The following is a 25,741-nucleotide window of genomic DNA, read 5'->3' on the forward strand; positions in this document are numbered from 1 at the left end:
ACAGCTTCAACAATAGACATATCTGAAGCTGATAAAACCACCTTCCGGGAGAAGCAGCAAAACCTTGCGTATGCTCATCAGATTTAGGCCTACATATTCTCCAATGTGTAGTTAAATCTGGAATCTTCAGGCAAATCTCAGCTGCCAGGAGAGCCTTCAAGAATTACAGCTGCAACTGAGCATGAAGCACAGTCCTGATACCGATCTCTCACTTGCTAAAAACTCAAAGAGCTTCTGGCAATACCATAGTCCAGACAACATGGCAACAGGCAGAGAGGCTTCCTTCCCCGCCCCCAATGACACCAAAATGGGCAGCTGATCCCCCTAAATACTTCATCCACTTCAAAGTGCAATTTCTATTTGAAATAAGTTGCAACTGTTCCCCTAAAAATGGAGTTTTGAGAGTAAAGGAAGAAATATTCCACCCCTATAAAAAAAAAGACAGAAAATGAGACCCAAGGCACACTAGACATTCTGATAAAAAACACGTTAAGATTAGTAGTAGGAATTTCTCTGCACCCTGGGCTTAATTCCCACTGCAGCTTTTTATATTATAAAATTGTCTCTCTCTTTCTGTGGATTTTTCTGCATTCAGTATCTCTTCTTCCCACTAGCAAAATATACAGCAAACGCATCAACACTTCCAGCTAATTCATTCCCAAAAATGATCCTCAAGATTATGCAGGATGACCACAGTTTGGTATAACTCCTTCCATGAACGTAAAACACAATTTCCCTTCCCTTCTCCTAAGAGTCTTTCTGATAACCACTCAGATGCTGCTGTTATTCTTCGATAACAACTTTGGAAATATGGATGCTATACAAGAAACTGAGCAATGTATGTAGAAAAATAACCTCAGACTCAGCCAACAGCTCTAGTGAAGAAACAATTTGTGATCAACCATTACGATCATTTCTTAAGTCAAAACGATTTGAAAAATTCAGTAGCATATCTACTACTTTTCATATTCTGCTTTGTTTTCGCAAAATAGTAACAACTGTAGCTTTTCCACTTTAAAAGCAATTGTTTAAGTTTCCTGAAAGTAAGTTCACTACTTAACACACCCAGTCCATGTAAAACCATTTCAGAAAGCATCTTAGACTGGAATGCCAAAGCTCACTCTTAGTGAAAAGCCATGCAGATAGAAAGGTGTATTTGATACCATTTCCTCATTTTCAAATTGCATGTTGCACTGTGCTGCATCCTCCGTTACTGGCTTCTGAAACATGTTGCGACAGATGAGCCATATTGCCAGACTAGCAATGGACATCCCAATATCTGGTACAAATATTCTGATCACGTTGCCAGCATCTGCTCCTTTCACACTGTATGGGATGAAAAAAACACACACAAAAAGGAAATGTTTGTTATTTCTAATGACATTTTCAACTGGAACAGAAAGTTAGCTTATGGCAAAGAAAAAACAACTAAAACACAGTCATAAGAAAATTTCACAATATGAGAAATATGAAGATGATCAAGGAACTCTAGGCAGACAGATATTTTTTCTCTCCAGAAGTACAGAATAAGTCATTATTCACTTGGGGCTAACATACACATATTTGAGTGATACACAGCATTTTGAATAACCCAATTCTGAATCCATTTTGTGGACAGCAACACAGGAACCGTCTTCAAATTCAACACGAAAGATTTCAGCTGAGTTCATAGAAGATCCATGTGTACAAATCACAATCCCTTTACAGGCATCCTTTGCAAACACAACATCTCCACCAAGGTGGCCAAGCAAAGTGAAGACAGCAGTCATGTCACCCCTAAGTGTACCCTAATCATTCCTGGCACACAGAGGAATAAGCAGAAAGCCTGTAGTATTTTAATACGGTTTATTATGTTAACTGTTAAAATGTTTTGTTCAACCAGACCCTTTAAATACCTTTTTGGGTATTTAAGACTCATATTTAAGTACAAATATTCAAATACTAAGTGCTAGGTCCCCACCAAGAAAACATTTCTCCTCCTCTGAAAGATTTGCAAGGCTGGATGATTTCTATGTAGAAAAAAAACCTGCACTGCTTTATTGTGCAGATTCAATTGTTTAGGCTGGGAAATATGACTTCATGGGTTTGGATGTGGTGTCTGAATTTGATTCACTGTTAAAATGCAAAGCTTGGATTCAGATCTAGTGGCACAATGAACAATTTATTAAGATGCTACATAGACATACTGAGCTTGTAACTCTTAGTGAGGGGATATAACATTAATTATTTGAAAGTGCACAGGATATACCTGCTAATCTTGACATAAACATATTTTAAATATGCAGCTCAGATTTTAATTTTACTTTAATTTTATATAATTTTTTTATGGGGGTTTATGTCCATAATCAGTTATCAGAACAGGTGAGGCATCCGTATAGCCCCTTGGGCACAGGTCAGTATGCTAGATAGCTCTTCATAGCATAAACTGGTAGGAAACCTTGATAGGTTGTTTTATAGAAGCAGAAGAGAAGATCACTTCTGGCTTTTCTTTACACTAGTAGTTTTGAAGCCTAAAAAAAAAGCTATTTATGAAGGACTTACCTGCAATTGCTGTGATTAACTGCAGATTGACAGTGTCTAAAGTCTCTTATGTGATTACTACACAGCCACTGTCAGGAATCTTGTTAGCCTGCTTATTTGTCCAAGATCAAATCCGACATTTACATCATTGCTGCTGAGCCAGCTTTTCCACTACTGTATAACTTGCAAAGTAACACATGCCCTAAGTGGGAACAGGGTAAGTGACCATGGCAGAGGCTTAGAAGCAGATGTTCTTTAAGATCTCTTCCATTCCTTCCCTCCCATTCCATCTCTCCCAAATGATTCTGGAATTCTGTTTGCTAGCTTTAATGTTTGTTTCAACAGGTACAAATGAGCACATCACAGGAAGGCGTGAGCAATATGCAGCTGTGTGAAATACTGTCCTGTAGTATGGTTATGAAATGAACCCAGAAGTATGGCTGAATTAGTTCAAAACATGAGAGGGAAAATTAAATCTCTAGCTCTTCTTGTTCCCATGCTCAGACACATACAGAGAATAAAACAAGGTGCTGCCTAAGGAAAACAACTTTGCTTTGATGGAAAACAACAATTAAGCTTTGATGTTGCAGCTTCTTTTAAAAGAAAGACATTGCAATCATGCAACCAGATAACTTTCTCCTCTGATGCTCTTTGCTGTTACAGATTAACCCTGAATGGTCGCACTTCTACAGCAGCTGAGTAGCTTGAAAATGTTTTGCTAATGGCTTCAAGTTGTATTGAAGCAGAGAAAAAAAAGCCACCAAAAAACAACTCATTGAAAGGCTTGCAAAAGAGTTAGACAGCAAAGTCCTTGCTGGAATTCTTGCATGTTTCTTGTGCTGCGGCTTCAAACAAAGCATGCTGTAGAGTCAACTGCCATGACAGCAAAGCCGATCTGTTTAACTTTATAGAAAACACAGGCTTGGCATGTGTCAGTTCAGTTTGCAGTGTTGCAGCCCATACTGTCACTGAAGATTAGCTAGGCAAGGCACTGAGTCCGCACTTAATCCTTTAGCAGAAAGCAGTGAAAAGTACATGTTTAATGAACCTAATTCCTAACAAGGTTTCACAATAACAAATTAGTTTCACTCATCCTGACTGTTATGCTGAAACCTGCCTTTTAAAGCAGTTTTACTAAATAAGTGGCAATAAAATCTGAATTCTTGATTCCGAAAGTATTACTCAGGCATTTTTTAGAAAGAGTTGTGAAAAAACCCTGAATCCAGTATTAGTTACTGTAAGAGCAGTATACATTTGCTAGGCTCATATTGAAAAATGTATCAGATTACTTCTGTACAATACTCTCTAAGTGCGCTTTTTCTGTACAGTTATGGAGTCCCACCTAAAATTAATTTTGCATCACTTCTGAACTTAAAGCACAAGTCTTTCAGATCCAACCACTCACACACACACAATTTCAGAGGTGGTAGCCTTCAAGTACCGCTGCTTCTTATTGCACCAGCTTCTCCTTCCTCACACTGTACTCCTGTGGAGCCACGCTGGGTCTTCCTTCACATATCCCCCTCCTCAGAACAAGGAGAGACCCCTGTGGGAGCACTGCCTCTACTGTGGCTCGTATTTCTTTCCAAAACAAATTCTTCTGATCTTTCAAAATAAATAATTTAGAATGTTGTTATGAAAGATGTGATGTACAGTTCAGGCTAGCAATAGAAACCACAGAGCAGGGAAAAATTCTGCACATGAATAGTTTATCCATCAAAACCAGACACAAATGTATGCTGTCCCTGTCTCCCCATAAAAAGGAAAACAAATTGACCTCAGTGTGATAATTAAAAAGGAAACAAAAGATCACTTGAAAATAGGAAATGTATATTCTTCTGCAAAGCAGAATAATAAACTGCTTCATTTGACCCCAAGCAATTTGCTCCTCAGTTTCTCACAGCAACAGCTAAAACAAAAAACAGTTATTCCCACTTGTTATCTCTGGCAGTACAAAAAAGAATGGTAAACACTGTAACCATTCCACAAACATTTCACACTTTATTTGCGCATTCACACGTGGTCATATTTTGCATTTGATAACAGTCTGTGCATTGTGCTCTTTGCTCCAAAGGAGGCTCTCCAAAGACAAAGTTAAAACAGGAAACCTATTCAGGAGATCTCTGAAAGAAACAGCTTTTTTTTTAATCCCTGCAAGAATCACTGTACAGTGAACTGGTCATAGTCCTTCATCCACTAGTGCAGCATCATTTATTCACCTAAACTAAGTAATATACCCACAGCACAAATTTAACTGTAATAGGTATCTCTTATTGAAGCCTATAATAACTCAGCCAGAAATGTTCTGAAATAGAATTACAGTGAATGGCAGCTTTAGAATGCTTTTCACCCTCTTCCATTCTTTCTTACAGGACAAGGAAGAAAACAGGACAACCCACCACCCCCTCCTTTCTAGAATAACCACTTCTAATCAATTAGAATTATTCATCTCTTATTGAATGCACAAAGGTTTAGTGAGCACTGAAGTGTTAATACTGCCTTACCTTGCCTGATTTCATTTCTTTATAATGGCAGACACATTACTTTCCTCCTTATTTCAGGCTTACAGAACAAAACCAGAAAAGCAGCAGAGCTATTAGAATTCAAATGACTTCAACAGAGAAAAGAAAGTAAAATATATAGTAACACATCTCTAAAGCAATACGCATAATATTACATAAAATGTTCCACATATAGGATGAAAAACAATGGTCTTTGAACTCGAAGTATTTAATATTCTGTTGCAAACTAAAACTGGGAAAAAAAGCCAACCAGCCTTTCTTAAACAGAAGCCAAATTAATTCAGCATCAGCAAAAGATCACAATGTTAAGTTTATGTTAAATGATTAATCAGACAATGCCTCCAGATTGAAAATCCTGATTTTATATTGCATACTGGGTAAACAAAGTATTTCAAACTTTAATTTTTATCATAGTTTCAAAAATTTCTCATACGCTTTATCCACTGCATACAATACCATCTTTTCTTCTCTCCCCTCAGGAGTTTTCTGTAGCACCTTGTTTACTTTCTAACTAATTGATTTAATGAAACTGCAATTAGGTAACACTATACTAAAGTTTACAGGTGATAAAGTAAGGAAGAGGTGCATAGATGCTAATACTTTCCTCTCATCTTGTTTGGTTCATGTGGAACATTTGATATTTCCAAGTCAATCTATTGTTTCAGAGTGATTTGTGTAACACTGTAGATATTTACAGCACAGCTCCCATGGGCTTCATCAGTAACTGTAGTCACTTGTATTGGAGACAAATCACACCAAAGAATCATAAGCATGGGCCACTGGAAATGTGGACTGGCAGTATCACACAGGTGCTATGTGGTACTGTGAATGATCCCTTCATTCATCACTAGTATCCTCTCTATGATCCAAAAAGAGTGGAAACTTTGAGGATACCAAAGGGCAGAAACTGGGCTGCCTTGGAGATGTGCTTGCTGATCCTTACTGTTGGGTCTTGGGGACGGCTGCTGAGCACTGTTAGGTCTGCCTTTAAGCCTTTCCTTACCTAATGCTCAGTCACAAATTGAAAATAAATTACATTGTCAAAACCAAAATACAAACTTATTAATATCAGTATCTACAGGACTGTGCACGATTGCTCTTAATCTTGCACTGCTTTAATGTGACTGTCCTATCAGTTTATGCAGACCATGAAACATCTTTTACCCCAAATACCTGAAGTTGCACTTTGAGGGAATTTTGGTCATGCAAAGTAAAAGAGTGGGAGGAAGAGGGAAGCAAAAAATGAATAGAAAACTACTTATAAAAACATTTAGCATGCACTGACCTACCCAACATACAAGTTCAAAGAGCTCCTGAAGTATTTGTAAAATCTTAATCACCACTTACAAACAAGGTCTGCATGAATTCAAAAACCAAAAGTACACTTTGCTTTCTTAGGAAAGACACCTTGAAATGAAGAACACCTTCTGTATTGCAAAAGTGCTTAACCATGAATTAACCAAACATTTGCTTTCCAAACACTGCTATGAAGAGAGAGAGCAGCTATTTGAAACTCAATGCACATCGCCAAGTTTTTGGCACTACATTGCTTGCATAAAACATTCAACATTAAGAAATTATGGATGTGTGCAATATGTAAATCATTGGTTCTTTTTTAAACCACCCACTGTTTCTTGTTGTTCACTGATCTTCTAATAAAGGAGAAATTCCAGCTTGCCTAGGGCAGCACACAGAAGACATAAAATTCAGCTGGGATTTTGCAGCTATCACGCAAAGCGCTCAGCTGTGTTACTGCCAGACTCATGACAGTACAACATCCAGCTCTCTTTGCCCACGTCCCCCAGCTCCAGATGTGGAGCAGGACTGATGTTGCACAGGCAAGAGGAAGTGAGCACATTCCCCTCCACACCCATGGTGCTGTGCATGCCAGCCCACAGTGCTGTGGAAATGACAAGCCCATCCACAGCACAAATTATTTCGGGTCAAAATGGGAATGTGATCCGAGATCGAGCAGAGCCAAGAGAGCAGAAGAGACCCAAGGATGCCTTAGCTTCCAAGATGCCTTGGTCTGAAATCTTCAAAAAGACTTTTCATTGTGAGTATGTACACTTTTCACTTGCTTCTCACTTACATATACATTGTATAGGGATTTGGCTAAAGAATTCAGTATTCACTGATCACTGTAAGACAGTCACAGTTAAATCTGACCATAATGCTCATAAATACTTGGTGACTGACGGCAAAGTGTTTACATAAAGGCATACAGATATCCATATGTTCCACAATATTCCTGACTAAGAGAAAGTGCTGAAAAGACTGAAGCAAGCTGACAAGCAGTAATTATTTCAAAACATATTTGCTCCCTTTTTCTGCAGCTTTCGCTGCTTGGAACATGAACAGATCATCATTTCAAACTACTTTTTATTTCATTCTATAGCCAGCATATAATATAATCACAGAAAGTAAAAGACATGTATAGATTTTCCAGTCAGCTGCAGATGAGGAGGGAAGAGTATTTCCCTCAATTACAGCAAGTGACATTGTAAATTACTGTTATTTTACAAAGCCAGATTACCCTCAATACAGTGTAAAGGCACACAGGCACTGCCACAGTTCGAGCTGGAGTGCCCGTTGCACTCCAGTGACTGCATGGGGGACCTCTCCACACCCTATTCCTAATTCAAAACTAGACAAGTGCTACATTTGCATGGATGGGATCATTCACCAAGACCCTCAGTTCTTCCACGTGAAATGTTTCCCAGTCTACCCTGCTTGCCTTGGACATGTCATTTCTCATCATCAAGCAGGACATGACAAAGCATTGTCTAACCTTCCCCACCATCATCATCTGCTTGAAAGTCCCAGTGATTAAGAGGCAAAAGCACATGGGCATTGCAGGAAGCAGACTCCAGCCAAGAGGGGTGTGTGGGAAACATCCCCTCTCACTCCCCAGCTGATTTCCTTTAAAAGTGGCCAAAAGAAAAACCCTATTTACCCTTCATGCACATTGTTTAATTCCACAGTATCAAGTTGAAAAAGAAGAGTAGTAGAAATCAGTGTCAAACTAAATGTCCCAACACCCTGAGATATTGCTTCTTGTTTTTCTGTAAATGGAGCGTATGATGCAATTCCTGGGTGGCAAGGACCCCTTGTACATGTGGGAGGGCAGAGGACTAGTTCCCCGCACAGCCTAAGGCTAGCTGCTCAACAGCTGGGATGTGGGGACGCCAAAACCTCCCTCAGGTGTGGGAGGCAGCCGTGGTTGGGTTTTGCCAGTGTTTGAGACTCTTACTTTGCCTGAGCATTGAAAAGGACCAGACTGCACAGATCCAAATAGCGCAAAAATGAGCTGAAGTTGAGTGCCCCCGCTTTTTACCTCCAAGCTGGGTGCCCTGTCTTTAGCACACTGCAGCAGGCTGGTCAGATGCTGTATGTGGTATTTTAGTACTGCACTGGCCACAGGCCTCCTTGTGTTGCATGTGCCAATTGCTATTTGGAGATCTCACATGATTTATTCATGAACAAAACCCAGCAAAACCAAAACAAAAACCAAAGCCAAACTGTTAAGCATGTGTCCTAGAGAGTTTTTGGATACTAATTGCAATGCTGATTGCTCTCCAGATTAAAACAAAGACTGGATCACATTCTGCTGCTGGTGGGTTTACTACTGTATTGCTCCCAGCTACCACTGTACTGCAGGAGGCTGAGCTGTGCCAAGAAAAACACTGACAACAGTCTCAACTCAAGTGCTCAAACAACGCAAGTCATAAAATACCTTCTATCAGACGTTTGTTTCCATTGAATCCCTAAATTAAATGGCATGAGAAAAGTTAGGTGAAATTAATTTAGCTGAAAAGAAAATAAACACACAGGGTGGCAGGAAACGAGCAGCCTGAAAACCTAATGCAAACAGTTGGATAAATAAGATTCCTCCTGAATGGAGATGACTTCTGAGAGGATCTTATGCCATTGCTGAGGCAGCCCAGACCATTAGATCAACATGAAACAATGAGATGCTTCAGAGGGCGAGAATTTTAAATGGAAATTATACAGTTGTCCAAGCACAGAAAAAATTTCTTCTCACTTGCAATTAGCAAGGAAAATATATCTGAGGTACAAAATCTAGCAGTAGCAATGAAGCCTCAGTTAGAGATTGCTCTGCCATCACTTCCCCTTCCTTCAATTTTGTGACACTCCCTTACTTGTCACAGCATCTATTAATCTGTAGGCACCTAAATGACGTAAGGTTGCTCTTCTTTTTGCAAAGTAATGCTGTTAGGAAGGACATAGAGTAGTAACAATGTAGTTGTCAGCTTTTGGTTTCAATGTCGTAGAAATTGGTTATTTTCTCATTAAATTACTAAAAATATCCATGTTCAACTTTAAGCTTCATTCCTCTTTAATCTCACTGGATTGCTGACTGCATGTGTGCTGCAGTTATTAGCAGAAAGTAAATTTGCCAACCTGATTTATATCCCTGTTAAGTTGTTTTTGTTTTTTAACCACCGGTGTCACATAAAAAAAGACTAAAAGCTGCCACCATGGGATTTGGGAATTCTCCTGTCATAATAATTCCCCTATCATATGCAGCCAGTGTAACACTTTTGTGGAGGGCACTGGCAGAGAACTGTATCAGGATGAAAGTGGTGCTCTGATAACATGCTAGAATGAATCACCCCCTTCCACAGCTCCCTCTCTTGAAAGTCTAGCCCTCCTACCAGAACCGAACAAACCAGAAGTATTTCAGTTGGGAAGAATGTACAACGAAGTTGGAAGGGGCTTAACAACGATCACTAATCCAACTGTCTGATCACTTTAGGGCTGACCATGTTTTTAAGGGCATTGTCTAAATGTGTCTTAAACACTGACTGCTTGGGGCAATGATCACCTCTCTAGGAATCCTGTTCCAGTGTTTGACCACCCTCTTGGTAAAGAAATGCTTCCAAGTGTTCAGTCTGAACTTCCCCTGATGCAGCTTTCAACCGTTCCCACATACGTTACCACTGGATCCCAGGAAGAAGAGATCAGCACCTCCCTTTCCACATCCCCCCTCTGGAAGCTGTAGAGAGCAATGAGGTCACCCCTCAATCTCATTTTCTCCAAACTAGACAAGCCCAAAGCTCTAAGCTGCTCCTCACAGGTTTCCTCAAGTCCTTCCACTAGCTTTGTTGCCATCCTCTGGACGTATTCAAGGACCTTCATGTCCTTCTTAAACTGTGGGTCCCAGAACTGCACGCAGCACTCAAGGTGAGGCTGCACCAACAATACATCAGGAAATACTAGATGCACCAGGGTCTCTTACTTTTTTTCTGAAAGCATTGTTTTTAATTATTGTCATCTTCCTGCCTTAGACTTCAACACTGTCTACTTTAAAAATAATCCTGTTTTGACCTACTGGGTTTCAGATTTCTCACTCAACGTTCTAAGAAGAGGAATCACCCTCTCTCTGCTCACTAATTAAAATTGTCCTTATGTGTTCATGTTATTAATATTCCATATTAAGCTGAATGGCAATCAGCGTCTTGCAAACGTGCACAAAATTGAAGCATGTGCCGTGAGAAGCTGCCAAGTTATTGCCTGTACTGTTCTTAATGAGTGAGGGGTGGGAATGGCATAAAAAGCCTCTGACTACTTCTACTGAAATTTTACTGGTCACTTCTGCAAAACATCAGTATTGCCAGAGTAAGTCCCAGATCAGAGACAGGACTGAAGGAGCAGCTGGAGCCTATGAGCATGATTTTGCAAAGGAATGTGGCAGAGTATGTGTTATTTCCAACTCAGGAATTCCTCTCCAGAGATCCTCTCCAAGGACGTTCACCTAGAATACAGACTTGAAGAAAGCAAGGTAAAAAAATCATGATACTGCTGCATAGTGATCTACATTAGGGACTGTAGTGATAGGACAAGGGGTAATGGGTTAGAACTTCAACAGGGGAAGTTTAGATTAGATATAAGGAGGAAGTTCTTTCCTGTTAGGGTGGTGAGACACTGGAATGGGTTGCCCAAGGAAGTTGTGAATGCTCCACCCCTGGTGGTGTTCAAGACCAGGCTGGACAGAGCCTTGGGTGGCTTGGTTTAGTGTGAGGTGTCCCTGCCCATGGCAGGGGGGTTGGAACTAGATGATCTTAAGGTCCTTTCCAACCTTAACTATTCTATGATTCTATGCTGTCTGCGATTAACAAAGCTGAATCTCACTTTAGATTCCTAAAGAACTGTTTCCCCAAAACACAAGGCATACCAGAAACAGTGAAAAGAGACAGACTATGATGCTGTTTCAGAGACTTCATTAAAAGTTAATAGAGATCTTTGTCTTTCAAAGTTTTATTTTCTCTTGGACAGTAATGAGTAGGAGGATAAAGTTTCTTTGCTCACTCATTTTGCCATGGAAAGAGAGAGCCAGATGATCAGCTGATACCAATTACAAATTATTGGTCAAGATTACAGAAGGAAATGAAATATGGGGGCAGACCGATCTGATTTCTAGCAACACTGAACTGCAGCAGATGTGAGCATCAACTCCTGCATCTTTTCCTTCCTCCTACGTCTTTTTCTTCTCTGAATGTTAGCCCATGAAGGGAAATCTTGGCTCTTCAGTACGGTCCCATAATTCATCCACATTTCACAATAATAGTATATATTCCTTTGTGTTCCTACAGCGTGCAGAGGCCACATGAGCTCCCACTGAAATGGGGGTGTTAACCTCTGCTCCATTTTTCTCATCATATGCATATGGAAAAGACTATTTACTGGCTGCTTGGAAGAGTCAGTACAGAACATCTAGTCATGTCAAAAAAATGGGAAAATCCCTATACTATCAAGCTGTCTTCCAGAGTTAGATTATTTTTTCAACACAAATCTTACTTGCAGAAATAAAGAAACCTCACTCATTTTCTCAATTTATTCTGATTAATTATTCACCAGTTTACGCTGTTGCACGTTAGCTCACCATTTGCCCAGAGTATTTAATAATAACCTTCCATTTCTATGTAAGGCATACTAAAATTTTCTTGTTCATTCAGCTACTTTTTTGCATACATAAAAGGCCTTCATGTACCTGATATTATTTCTCTTAGTTTTATAGTCACTCTGAGCATTTCCAGCGCTCTCAAATGGAGGAGTATTTGACCACACTTTGGATGTATTTTAGAACTTGTGCACGAATCATTTTTTTTTACTTAAAAAAAAACCCAGGTTTTTACTTAAGAATCTTCATTAGCTGGAAGAAAATTATTAAATGAATATGAAAAAAATACAATTACAGAATCCACAAACATATTCCTTCACCTTTGAATTCTATCAGGCTTTATTTTTGTATCACTGTGTGACTTTTATCCTTGGCTTTTGCATTCCTCTGTTTTATTCTCTTCACTGATGAGTTTTTAATTTAAAAGTTAGAGCTGATTTGACTGTTCATTCACAACTGCATCTGCTATAGCAATGAATCTTACAGTTGTGCGATCACTTGCCAATGTCATCACATAGCAGGTGGATGCAGTCTGATGGCAAATACACACATACACTTAAGCTACAGGAAGACAGCAAATAAAAAGTAATCAGAGTAGTTTTGCATGCTGAAGCAGAAGAAAGAAATTTTATGACAGTGCAGTGAAAGTGGGAGGGAAGAAGAGATAACAGACACAGAAGAAGACACCGTTTGCAGCAATATGGAACAAATATAAGAACTGTACTACCATTTCAACCCTGGCAGTTTCATTGCCTGCAGTTTACAGAATCAGATATCTAATAGTAACTAAATTCATTCTCATAGTGCAGAAATCAGGCTAGCATACTGGAGAGAAGGTAGCTTAGAGCCATTCCTCTTTTAAGACTGAGATGTATTTACATGATTAATGTTGCAAGAGTCTTTCACAGCTTGAGCATTATTTTGATAGTTGCCAAAGCTTTACTGGGGATACCAAGTTTTCCTAAAGTTTCACCTTCTACAGCCATGTGACTGTGAAAGTCAACAACTCTTCCTTACAAAGAATACACATACCTATTTTCACCCCTCACATCTACGAAGAAAAACTGTGAAATGCGAAGCAATTTCACTCTCAAAGGTTAGAAACCAGGAGAAAAATAACATTTATTTTAAATCATTCCACTTTGAAGCTATGACTGATTACTGATGACATGCAATTTAATTTAATTATTATTTTAAATTTGACAACTGCAGAAAAGCCATGAAAATAGTCCAGGGAGCGTATCTTTATATCTGCAAAAGAAGTAATCAATGTAGCAAGGACAAAAACGTATTTTTTTGCTTCTTGCTAAGCAATATTACATAGTGAAAGATACAGATATTTGGTATCTCTATCTGAGTGTACCTTTTACCAAACACCTCTTTACAGGAAGAAAAAAGCGGAAATGATTAACATTTATCAAATAGAATTATAGAGTAGTTGGGTTTGGAAAGGACCTTAAGATCATCTAGTTCCAATCCCCATGCCACAAAATAAGTGGCCATGTTTTCAGAAATTACAGATATTGACATTCTCTCGGGAAATCAACATTTTCACTGGCCCCAAAATTATGGCTTTGTAGTTCCATGCTAAAAAAACAATAATTCCCACCCCTAAACTGACTTCTGTATGTGAGGTCTGTCCTTAATTTAACATGCAGAATTACAAAATCACTATAAATAAGAGATAGTCCTAAGGTGCAAAATTTTGATTTCTGTTTTGATCCTATTTTTAAGACTGGAAGTGTGGAACTAGCCCATATTAATTCCTGTTTTGTCCTGGGCTATTAAATTATTCTATTTCCCAACAGGGTTGGAAGCAGTGGAAAGTAACTTTATGAAAGTATTTGGCTTGGCTTCTATATACGCCTTTGCTTTACTGTTAGAGAAACACTGTGATGTATGCAAACAACCTTCACCCATGCTGCCAAATAAATAAGTTTCGGGTTTGCTTGAAAGACTTCTCCACATTGGGTTCATTTCAAAGTTGACTTTTCTTAAAGGACAAAAGATAAAACAGGTACAAAAGCTACAATGCAAAGCCGTATAAAAGGTCAGGTCCCTAGGGTATGGTTTAAGAAAAAGCAACAACTATAAAGTTTCTCTAAGACTTAAATACAGTACAGCTCTAGAGGAGTTATACAAATTTCTCCTCAGTAGCGTTTTCCATTTAAAACATTATGCAAGCATGAAGGAAGAATGCTTATTGTAGTAAAATTGTTATTATATTAGAATCAGGCATATTAGGAAACACAGAACTAAGGCAAGGCTGTTTTCAGCAAAAGTGACTCTTTTTTGTGACAAAAAAAAAAGGAAAAGGATTAGTAGTGGATTTGGGGCTTTTGAAATACTATAGAAGAAACAGATTTAGGCACACTTTCTTCGGAAAATCAGAAGCACAGCATTGATTCAGAAAACTTCTCAGCACTTGCAACAGAAGATTACAGATAAAATGTTCGAGAGTTGTAAGGGTTCTTGAGTTACAAACCCAGCTCCCAGAGTGACTCAGGTACTTGAAAGATGTCATTTTGATGCTTTTAAAGAGTTCAGAATGTTAAACTGTTTGAGTTTCAATGTTTCCAGAATCAGAGAGTCCCCTTTTTTTAAAGAAAAGAGACTTCGCAACCCTTTTGCCAAACTCAGCAAATTGGCCAAAATATGCCTAGGATTTAGCAGCCTTGGTATTACTGCAGAAGTCTCTGTAGGACAGAGTCCCTAGTGAGGAAGTAGGACCACTCGCGAATGTATACTGACACCGTTAGTCCTCTGTTAGATCTGGAAATAAATTCAACTTGATCCCTCAGAAAAGTGAGGAACCTGCTTATTCATGAAGTATCTTGCAATTAATTATACTGATGCGTTTCATATCTACCTGCAGTTGAACTTGAGGTTTATCATAGGCATGTCACATGATTAAGAGATCTGTTATCTGCAATCAGATCTTTTGGTAGGTGCACAGGAGGCTGAACAGGAAGCAGGACCATCATGCTTCCCATGAGTAAGTGGCTTCTTGTCCTTTATCCATGCAGAGGACTGAAACACGGTGACTGCAGAACTGTGTTTTACTCATATAACAAACAATGCGATTTTCCTATGGGCTACCTCTTGTGATGTCCAACTTGGATTATTAATATCTGAATTCTTCTAAGTTAAAGAATTTAGAATGCTCTTAAATTCTAGAGAATCAACTACAATCTCTAAATACATTTTATTAACACTAACGATTTTCACCTTGGTTCCATAATGTTTACTCACATGAGATATACCCTTGAAGTCCACTGACTTTCTTGTGTAATTAAGGACCGTGTGTTCAGAAATCTAGAAAAATCACACTGCTGCTTTCAATGTTGTTTAAAAAGGTGTCAATGAACCCAGAGGAAATACCTTTCTTGGCATATTACAGAGATGTACTCTACAGATTAGCCATGACTACTATAATTATTTTACGTAGAAGTTGTTTATGTTACCACTAAGATAACTGCTAAAAAAGAAAAATGGGGGACTAAACCCTAGAAAATCTCTTAAGTCTGCTCAAATGAAGTTATTTCAGTGAATGTTTATGTATTTCATGATAAACAGTTCTATGACACTTTTAATAAAGACAGCTTTGAGAAAATCCAGTAAGCAAGGAAGCTATTACTAGTCTTAAGTGGTTTTAGCCATATGGTGATCATCTCCTGAAAAACTTCCATAAAAAAGTCTCACTTGGTGAATCTCTCTCTACTGTTTCACAGGTGTGCAGCTCAAAGGCTACAAAACCATACTTTGCAATATATTGAAAAAAATTTATTATATGATTATTAAGAAGAAATGTGTTTGTTTCGCAAAAGGTAGGCTGCAAAACTCACCCAAATTATATCCGTCAAAAGTGAGCTTTTCTTATAACTAGCTTAAGTTTAGCTAGCACACTAAAAGGACCACTGGGAGAGAGGAGTGGAAAGGAGAGGAGAGGAGAATATTTCAGTTGGAAGAGATCTACAGCAATCATCTAACTCAACTACCTGACTACATTAGGGCTGACCAACAGTTAAAGCATGTTATTGAGGACATTGTTCAAATGCCTCTTAAACGCTGACAGCTTGCGGCATTGGCCACCTTTCCAGCAAACCTGTTCCAGAATATAAACCATATCTCAGAATATGCAGAAGATTAATCAGATTCCAAACAGGAATCTTAGAAGGTAACCATGACAGATGCTGTATTTGCCCCTGGAGAATAGCGTACTTCCTCACCCAACACATAAAGTGGTGCTACAAATGTCCCTATGCTGCTGGGGAAAAATAAAACAAACACAGCAAAAAAAGACACACTTTAGGATAGATGGATCCTCTCTGAAGATCCTTCCATGTCAACAACTAAACCACCCTGAAAAGGAATGGCTGCCCAGCTTTGCAGATACAGCCCAGGGATGGAGATAAAAGTAGAAATTCTTCACAGGCCTCAGCTCTTAGGGCACCACAAAACACAAGTGGTAAACGGGGTAATAGTCCAAAACAGGGCACTTACTAGTTCTTATCTCTTTCAGGTTATGCTTGCTCCAGGGGTGAGGGCGGCTGTCCTGAAATTATTTCCTTCTCAGTGGGAACAATGGGATTAGGTTACTTCACAGGCTACTACAGCATGTCCAACACAGCATATTGCTTAACAGGCAACCAGCAAACACTTTGCTCAGAGTAACGTGCCTGCGCACACTGGACTGACTACACACTTTCTGCAACATTGGAATAAAATCCAAAAAGTTAAACTGGTTTAAAACTAGATTTAATGTGTTCCAATTTCAGTGTTTAATGCTGACTAAAAATTTCAGCTGATACAGTATTAGGGAAAAACAACCTTCAGTTTTCTTCATAACTTTTAAAACAATGTTTTTGTTCTTTGCAAATATAATCCAATTTTTATTCTTGCTTTGTTTGTAACTCAGACTTTGATTTCAAAGTCTCACTTTTTCTCAGAGCAGTGAAGAAAACTCAATTTAAGACAGAACCTCAAGCATGCAGTATACATCAAATGAAACTGAAAACACATTTCTTCCCCATTTCCCACACTATAAACAACACAAACACTTCAGCACACACATCCACAAATTCCACAATCCCAGCCACCATGAAGTAACAAAACAAGGGAAGCTTTGAAAATTAAACTAAAGCAAGCTCAGTTCCCCTGTCTTCCCAGGACTTGGGACCCTGTGCTGATCTTCACCTGGAGACAAGTGCACACGTGTGGGAAGTCCACTCGCTTGCTGTCCATGGCCCCTTAAGAAAAGAAGTGCAGTGTTGCAGCTGGAAGGACATGAATAAGCCCTTCTGATGTGGTCCTCTGCCCCCAGATCCCTACCTATTTATTAGGAAACAGCTAGACAGAGAAATTACTAAACTAAGGTATCACTCAGAAGACAATTCTGTTATAAGCAACAAACTGCTCTCTTATTAACAGCCTCCCAAGGGAAGGTGGGGAATTGGTTCCATCTCCTCAGCTCCCTGTGTTACGTTTATTTGCCGTATTACTCATATGTAACTGTAATCACTGCAGAATAAATTCCTATTCATTAACTCCTACGAAAGTTTGATGGGCATCATATACTAAAACAAACATGTGCCAAGAATGCTGAGGAAGGCTAATCCTTGTCAAATGTGAGGCCTGAGTGGGCAAAGCAATAGAAAGTATAAACAAAACATCGATTAACCTAATTTTTCTGATATGAAGCAATTAAAAGACAGTACACTGAAAAAAGAGAACTCTGCTGAAGTAGGTGGGCATGCCTGAGCACTGAAAAATTAAGAGCTTGCTTAAGTGCATTGTTTAACTGGAGACCAAAACAGGCACATAGGCTATTATTATATATAGTAAAAATTACATATATATACACATATATATATAAAAAATCTATATATATATTCTAGCTGTAGCTATTTTTTCCAAAATGGTGAAAGAGATGTCTGGCAGGGCTTTCCTCATATCCCTCTGATTGCATCACTGCACCCATTTTTCCTTGTCTTCCCAGAGTCATATTCACTATTTGCAAAACACATTCAGACTACACTGTTTCTTTTAAATCAGCCTCTCAAGGATCAGACCCTGCAGCCTCATGCAGCCCCTGGCTGAGGCCATGTTTTCAAAATGATGTCAATGGGAACCTTGTCCAAGAAGGGACTATAGGATTCAGCTGTATGTGAAGAAAGGGTTTGAAATTATGGAACACAGTACCAGGAGAGGACTTTATATTTCAAACATATATTTATTCTTTTTACTAAAACACTGAAGAGTGATTTACTAAATCACTGGAGTGGGGGATGTCACTATACAAAACCATATGGTACTTGGATTTCCAAGCCAGAATTGTGCATAATAAATATTTATAGAATCCAGTGGTACTCTCTTCTTTCTGTTTATTCTTTACATGTCACCCAGAGAAACTCTGGCCAAGCACCAATCAAACATCCAGCAAGTTGCAAGCAATCTAATCATGGGGGAGAGAGAGAAAACAGATCACCAGTAGGCTCATAATTAGCAACCTAGACCTGGAAGGAGGCGTTTGGGAAGTGCCTCTGATGCGTCTGGATTCCAGTGCTCACCGCACGTCATGAGTGGTTTCGGAAATTGAGTTCTCAGTCTCTGCAAGGGGTAGGGAAGATATACACAGTATTTTTGGCCGCACTGAGCAGGGGCATGTGTGGAGCAGCTGCAAAAGCAGACATCCGTCTGCTCTCAGAGACCAACATAGGAACAAAACGCATCTCTCAGCGATGACAGCTAACTTGCTCCTGGTGTCTGCTGGGAAAGCTGTGGCTCCCTACCTGTGGCACACAGGACTGTTGTGTTTATTTTGCTTCAGACAAAAACAATGCTTATTGTGCTCCTCATCACCTTGTGATTAGAAAAGTAGTTGAAGGAGCTACTGAAATACATAGAAGATCTGGACTATATCTCCATAGGAGCCAATTTTCTTACCGAGGGTCTACCTCTGACAGAGCAATCTTTTGGTCTTTCCCTCTTTCCTTGACAGTCTTATTTCCTTCCCTGCTCTCACCTTCTTTCCCTTTCCTTTCCTTGAGGTGTGAGAGCTACCAATCCCCAATTACCATTTTATTCCTCAGAACTAATAAAAGGAATTTTAAAAATGCAGAACAAGCCCACAAGTCAATACACAGTACTTTACTAACAGGAGCAGCTTTCACTGCTGATCACCCTCAGCATCACTTCAGCCAGAATCTGGGATGTTTCATGTTGCACATTCTACATAGATGTTGCTGCTGTACAAACCGTGCAGACATGACACATTAGCATTATGTAGAGTGGAAGTCACATACTTTTCCATTTATAAACATGTAACTTAAAATTAATAATAAAGTTTTGCATACCACAAAACCAACAATAATCAGAATCATTTTGAAGCAACCAACCAAACAAAAGTTGAATCTTCAATATGGAAAACTGAGGGACTTACACAGATATTTACATTTGACTAAAAGAAATTGGTGCCCAAAAGAACCTTCCTCTGTGTCACTGTAACAGATATTTATCATGGAAAACATGCTTATCAAATGTTGCCAAAAGGGTAATAACCACACATCTGTTATTCTTCAAATATGTATTTTTTTAAAACAGTTGTTATTTATTTAATATATAATAACACTTATTAAACCATTCTTAAGTCTGTTTTGTGGAACCATAATGTAAAGCATCACATACATGAGAGAAACACCATGGGAACAAATGTAAAAGAGGAATAGAAGCACTGTAAGTAGCTGCGTAGTTCAGTAGTTACCAGTCTCATTAGAAAAGGCAATTCAGAGACTGAGTACTAAGGGGAAGACTGGAAATCTGGAAACCCTGCAGGACAATTAGTTTTAAGAAGCCCAAAACTGTTCATTTAAATTTTTTAAATTATTAGACAATTTCTGGGTCACAAATACGGAACAACAGATTTCTGCGATCACTACTGAATATACTACATGACATAAACTCCATCATCTGCTAGCTCAGACTAGAGAGATTTAGATTTTTTATGAAGTCCTCCTTTTGGTTTTAATTCCCTGCAGTGTGAAGTTGTCTATGACGCTTTCCAGGCTTTGCACTGCAAGCCTCACCCCAGCTGTGAGCTGAGAAGACCCTACAGACTGCGTTACAGGAGAAGATCAGCTCAGTGTCTGACCTAATCCTCTCTCTCTTGCATTTTAATAGGCTTTATGCATTAAGCTCTCTTTTTAAATCCTGGAGTAGCCAGGAAATAATCACAGTCACTGTTAATTGTTCATAACTTTCACTTCAGAGTTTGAGTGAGCCGTTTCTACTGGGTCTTTCGCATGACTGAAAAAAATCTGAAGCCAGTGAGATGAACAATGCCTTCTGAAACACATTTTTAGTCATATTTGGACCAACACAGAACAAAGCTGACTGCTTTCCAGACATTTTTATGAATATGGGGGGTGTCATCTAAGCATGCACCAATAATGAACAAAAAAAACCCTGGGTTTGTTGTACATTATTTATTTAACAGAGGCAAAAAAAGTCATCATGTTTATCCACAAGTCTACTTGCTTTGGCTTAGATTATTAGAGAAACCATGTAAGATGACAGTTGGCTTGATGTGCAGGTGTCACACACGCTCAGCATTTTAAACCATGTTTCTTGTCGGACAGCGTAATACAAGCTAACATTTTTCATAATTCTCCAAATTTCTCCAAAATTTTCTGTAGAAAATGCAGTCGGAGACTGCAGTCAAGATTATCTGGTACAAAGATGATGACTCCTAAATGTTACAATTAGCTTATTTGTAATGTCACAAAAAACAATCAGTAACACAAAGACCTTCATTTAAAACTATCAAACCCACATATACTCCATTTAATTGAAAAGCTTTTAACTCCAGTCATTTCCTGGATATAAAGCTACTTTAGTCAAGCTCCACCATTTTTAATCTCTCTCACACTGAAAAGCGGCATCCTCGGCCCACAGGTAATGCTTACATAAAAGCCTCAGAGTCAGATCTCTTGGTGCCTTTATGTTTGCCAGGATATGAAAATAACAGCAATGTAAACACTCTACTATTACAGAACAAACATCATACAACTACAAAGCAGTGATGACATAACCTGTGTATTATCTGGGCTTAATTTTCTGCAATGTAAACTGAGTGTCTGCATCTCCTGTTCATCAATGCACTCTAAAATGGTCTGTTAAGAGGACCATTTTATATAATGTTTTCCAGTTTTTAAACAAAGACATATTCCTCCTCGGGACATTAATTTGAATGTCTTTCCTTTTGTGTATCTAAACATCTTGCTTCCTCCTGAATAAGAATGTGCTTGCTCAAACAACACATTTAAATGCAATTGATATTTCACAGCTGACTCAGGTGTGCTAAGTTAACAGCTTGCACAGAATATGTTTTTAAATAGCAAAACCAGTGCTGCTGCTCTTCTCTTCTTTGTGTTGATATACATAATATGAAAACAATTTTAGGGGATCAGCCCTAATGTAGCTGTAGCTCACTATCCTATCAATGGCCATAAAGGGATGCCTACTGACTAGGGAAAGTATGTAGTGATAGACCCCCAGAATAATCTCTCAGGTCTGAAAGATCTGCAGACCTGGGATTTCTACTTCTGTGACTCTAAGTTAAGTGCACTTCCTGCATAGAAATATTACATATAGCAATGTGTTTCCCTTTGTTTACTTTGGAAACTATTCCTTAAGGCATAAGAAATACTGATCTTAGGCAATGACACACAATATGATATTAAAGAAATATTATATAAAGGACTTAAAGCTGGACTTTATAAATATGTTATGGATCATTTAGTCAACCAAATGGTTAGTGCTGATACATTACAGTCATAAAAAGTCTAGCATTAAAATACATGCAAGAATATGACTATCAAAAAAAACCCCAAACCTTAACTGTTCTACCTATTTAAAGGACTTTATTTTTCTTGTTCTCTCTTTCCCGGTTCTCTGAAAAAGCTGATGAGAACACATTTGCTTCTATGATTATGGCAAACCAAGTACACTAAAATTTTCACCCCATCTGTGCTAACTAATGTGCTGTTTCAGTTAAAAGTTACTCCAGGATGCAATCGATTTCTCAGGATGCAGAAGTACCATCTGAAAGCCTTTCTTCATTTCTAACTAGAATGGTAATAATGGGATCTGCACAGTAATCTCTCCTATACATTTGCCTCCTCTCAAGCAGGCTTCTCAGCTGTAATTCATAGAATCATAGAATTAAGTAGGTTGGAATAGACCTTTAAGATCATCAAGTCCAACCTTTGCCCCAGGACTGCCAAGTCAACCACAAACCATGTCACTAAGGCCCATATATTTTGAACATACTTTTTGAAAACTTCTACAGATGGTGATTCTACCACTTCCCTGGGAAGCCTGTTCCAATGCCCAACACCATTTTTTGTGCAAGTATTTTTCCTAATATCCAGTCTTAATTAAGAATTGTCCATTTTCCATGCTGCACGTACATTTCATGTACACAGCTAATGTGGGCTCTCCTTGTTGTTTTGAAACATCTCACAAGTTGGAAATTGCCACAAATAGAACTTCTTATGAACTCAGCTTAAAAACATTGTCCATTTTCCACTGGCAGTTTCAAACCACAGACCCAAAGTATCAATTCCTTCTAGCACTCCTCAAAACTACATTTTTTTTTCCATTCTGATGGAGACAAAGAGCCCAGCAGGTGATAAATTGTAATCTTAAAAGACGAATGAAGCAATGAAACAATCAATATTTTACTGTAGTGCTCTTCACACATGTATAGTATTATGCTGAATGAAATGCTCATTAAGAAACTTGAGAAAAGAGCACAACCCATTAAAAAGAACTGAGAGTGTGCAACTTTCACCAATATCCAAATCTTTTCTTTTTTTGCAGTGCTGTCAAAAACATTCTGTCTCTAAAAAGACAACATACAGTAAGGCATCACAGTTACGGAATTTCTAGTCTGATTCTTGATTTGTCACTCTGACTTCTCAAGTTGGTGTTTATGAACCACAGCCCCCTCCTACCCAAATGCTGTAATGAAATGGAATTACAATTTTCCTTTCAATCAATACTGGTTCTTGTGCTATCCTGCATAACAGAAAATACAAGTTTAGCACACTTCACTTTATGTTTGCTAAAATTATTTTTTAAAACTTCTAAAAATTCCTAATACTAAAAATTTGAGACAAGAACATTTTTAAATTAATTTTGATCCGATACCTATGCAAGTATACCTATATATACCTATACCTACTAAATATTGACACTATGAAAGAATGCAATTTTCTACTCATGTTGCCTGTATTACTGGGGCATTTTTATGATTATGGGGCAGAAGAAGAGACATATTTTTATTTAGTGATCTGATTAAAGTTTTAGAACATTTCTTACTGGTGGGAAGCTATGAAAGGAAAATGCCCATGTTTCTTCAGTTACAAAATGATAAGTATTGCAGATCAGTCTGGATTTTCAAGTTGTGATAAAAATAGATGGCAATAAAATGTTTGGTTTTGTTTAAAAATGTTTGGCCAAAATCTTTACAGGAATGACTGTACTGGTATCAAGAGATTTACAACAGAAATGAATTTGATCTCTACATATTATTTGGTAATGGAAAAGTGGTTTTACTGTTCTGTTATATTTTACTTTTAAACTAATCCTAGCCTGTAAAGCTACAAATGTACCAGTTAAAAGCTAGATTTCACCAAGACAGATCTTTGTCACATTCAAAAGTGATTTTCTTTTCTATGTTTCCTTTGAAGAGCCAAAATTATATGTACCAATGTTATATCTATGGGTGGACAATAAAAACAGATTTTTTCCATGCACTTCTATGTCTACTCCACTGAAAAGAGCACTGCCCTTCAATTTTTCAAAAGTAATGTCTAAGATGGAAATTGAATACATTTAGCTGAACAAGTAAACCAGGTTTTGATGCAACAAAAACTTCCTTTGGTGTAAAATAAAAATGTTATGCAAGGTAAGAGCCAGAATTAAAATGCAGCTTGCTTTTTTGTTTGTGAGAAAGGAAGCAAGTAAGTAATTTGCTGTTTCATATTATTATTTGTATGGCTATTTATTGATTTCAGAAAGTCCTGACTGTCTGTGGGGTTTGCTGAGATGCCCCAGACAGTATACAACATGAAGATATGCAACATTCTTTCTTGCCCAGTCAACAGTGACCCAAGTATATTAGTGCACAATTGCAAGCCATTCTACTGAGGGAAAACAGCAAAATGTCATTCAAGCAGACAGCAAATTCTTCTTACCAATTTTAAAAGAATAAATATGAGATTGAGCATCTGAATTTCAACATCAGATCTCTTTTTACTGGGCTTGGCCTAGTTTAATTTACTAGACATATGTTTCTGGTATGATGACCCTGTAGCTAAGTTTGGCTGCAAAAGGTTTTTGCACTTGAAGAATGCTGAATTCTGTTTTTTCCTCTGATGTTAAATAGCTCTCTGCCAGCTTTGGTCCTGTTTCAACTTCATTTACTTTTGTCAACTAATACATCACAGGTTAGCAGTTTCATGGAAAAAATAATATGAGCGAGAGCAGTGTTTTCATTCATAAGTAAGACTTTTGCCCAGTAGTGTGTCACCTTTTCTAATACTAGCATGCTGTATAGTTGCCAGCAAAAAAACATTATGAACCAAGTTCATATAGTGAATAAGTTGCTTCAGATAGACAGGGGAAAGAGGACATTAATGGAACAGCTGAACATGTATGTGTATGACACTGCATAACTTCCTCTCTAAATTTGACAACATAGATGTGTTTGATCAGCTAAAATAAATGATTCTGCAAACTTTTCCATGCAGTTTTTCTTCCTTTTCTTTTTTCACTGGTAAAGAAATAAATATATGGCTTACCTTTCAAAACCAATCTGCCTTAATGTTTTCTCCCACGTTGAACCTATACAAAGAGGAGAAAAAACAAATACCCTCAGTAAAGAACCTTTATTATATGAACATTCTTACTCTTCTCCTTTCCTTGTGCAGCTGAGATCTGTACAGTAAGGTGATTTTTCCACCCCTACAGAAGTACTTGTAAATGACATCTGTTTTCCCTCGACTGAAGAGCTGTTAAGAGAGGCTACCACCGGATGACGTAACTGGGTGGAGGGGTATCAGCCTATGTAATTTCTTTACATTGCAAGGCAGCCGGTCACTGCTGCAGTTCACTGCAATTCCAAGGGTGGTCTCCTCTCCTAGAGCAATGTGATCTGTACATGACTCCTGAAAGTGCTGAGCTGGCATCTCACATCACGCACTCTTCACATTTCAGCTTTTCATTTTACTGCAGTGTTCTCCTGATTCTTGCTGAAAGCTTTACAGCTCCTTCTGAAATCCAGCCCTTTTATTTTTAAGCAAAAGCATGAAGATGTATTTCTGCTTTATTGTTTAACCCTTCACACTCATACAAACAGCTGCAAAGGATTCTTACTCAAAATCATCAAGGAAGGACACAGCCCCACAAACTATTCAAGTGGCAGACTCATCCAAAGAATTGCCCACAGTATTTCTAATGCACTTAAGATAACTTTTACCTAGATTTTCTTAAATACACCCCCCTGCCCCCTGCAAGCATTAGGTGATCAGTTTTCAGCACTCGGTAGTTTTTTGCTTATCGCCAGTCTCTTTCTTGCTACCAGTATGTGGTCATTATAAATACAGGCTATTCTCAGCACAAGTATCTCATCATGCAGGTCTGCAAGGCAAATATGTAGGAGGACATGAAGCTGGGTCATAGTTTGGTCTCTGTCTTTTTACATTCCTGT

At 38.4% G+C, this 25,741-nt stretch overlaps 1 protein-coding gene across 1 annotated transcript in view; it reads right to left on the reverse strand.

The window, feature by feature from the left end:
* Positions 1–25,741, reverse strand: part of PIEZO2 (piezo type mechanosensitive ion channel component 2) — a 295,675-nt gene that overhangs the window by 131,659 nt on the left and 138,275 nt on the right. The window contains exons 4-5 of the mRNA XM_061448817.1: positions 24,834–24,876; positions 1,164–1,326 (exon numbers count right to left, since the gene is read on the reverse strand). Of these exons, the coding sequence (XP_061304801.1) occupies positions 1,164–1,326; positions 24,834–24,876 (206 nt within the window). The remainder of the gene's footprint in view (positions 1–1,163; positions 1,327–24,833; positions 24,877–25,741) is intronic.

The sequence above is a fragment of the Pezoporus flaviventris genome, unplaced genomic scaffold (genome assembly GCF_033815535.1).
Source record: "Pezoporus flaviventris isolate CSIRO_AGI_PZ_B2104156 unplaced genomic scaffold, CSIRO_AGI_Pfla_v1 ptg000007l, whole genome shotgun sequence".
NCBI classification, from domain to species: Eukaryota; Metazoa; Chordata; class Aves; order Psittaciformes; family Psittacidae; genus Pezoporus; species Pezoporus flaviventris.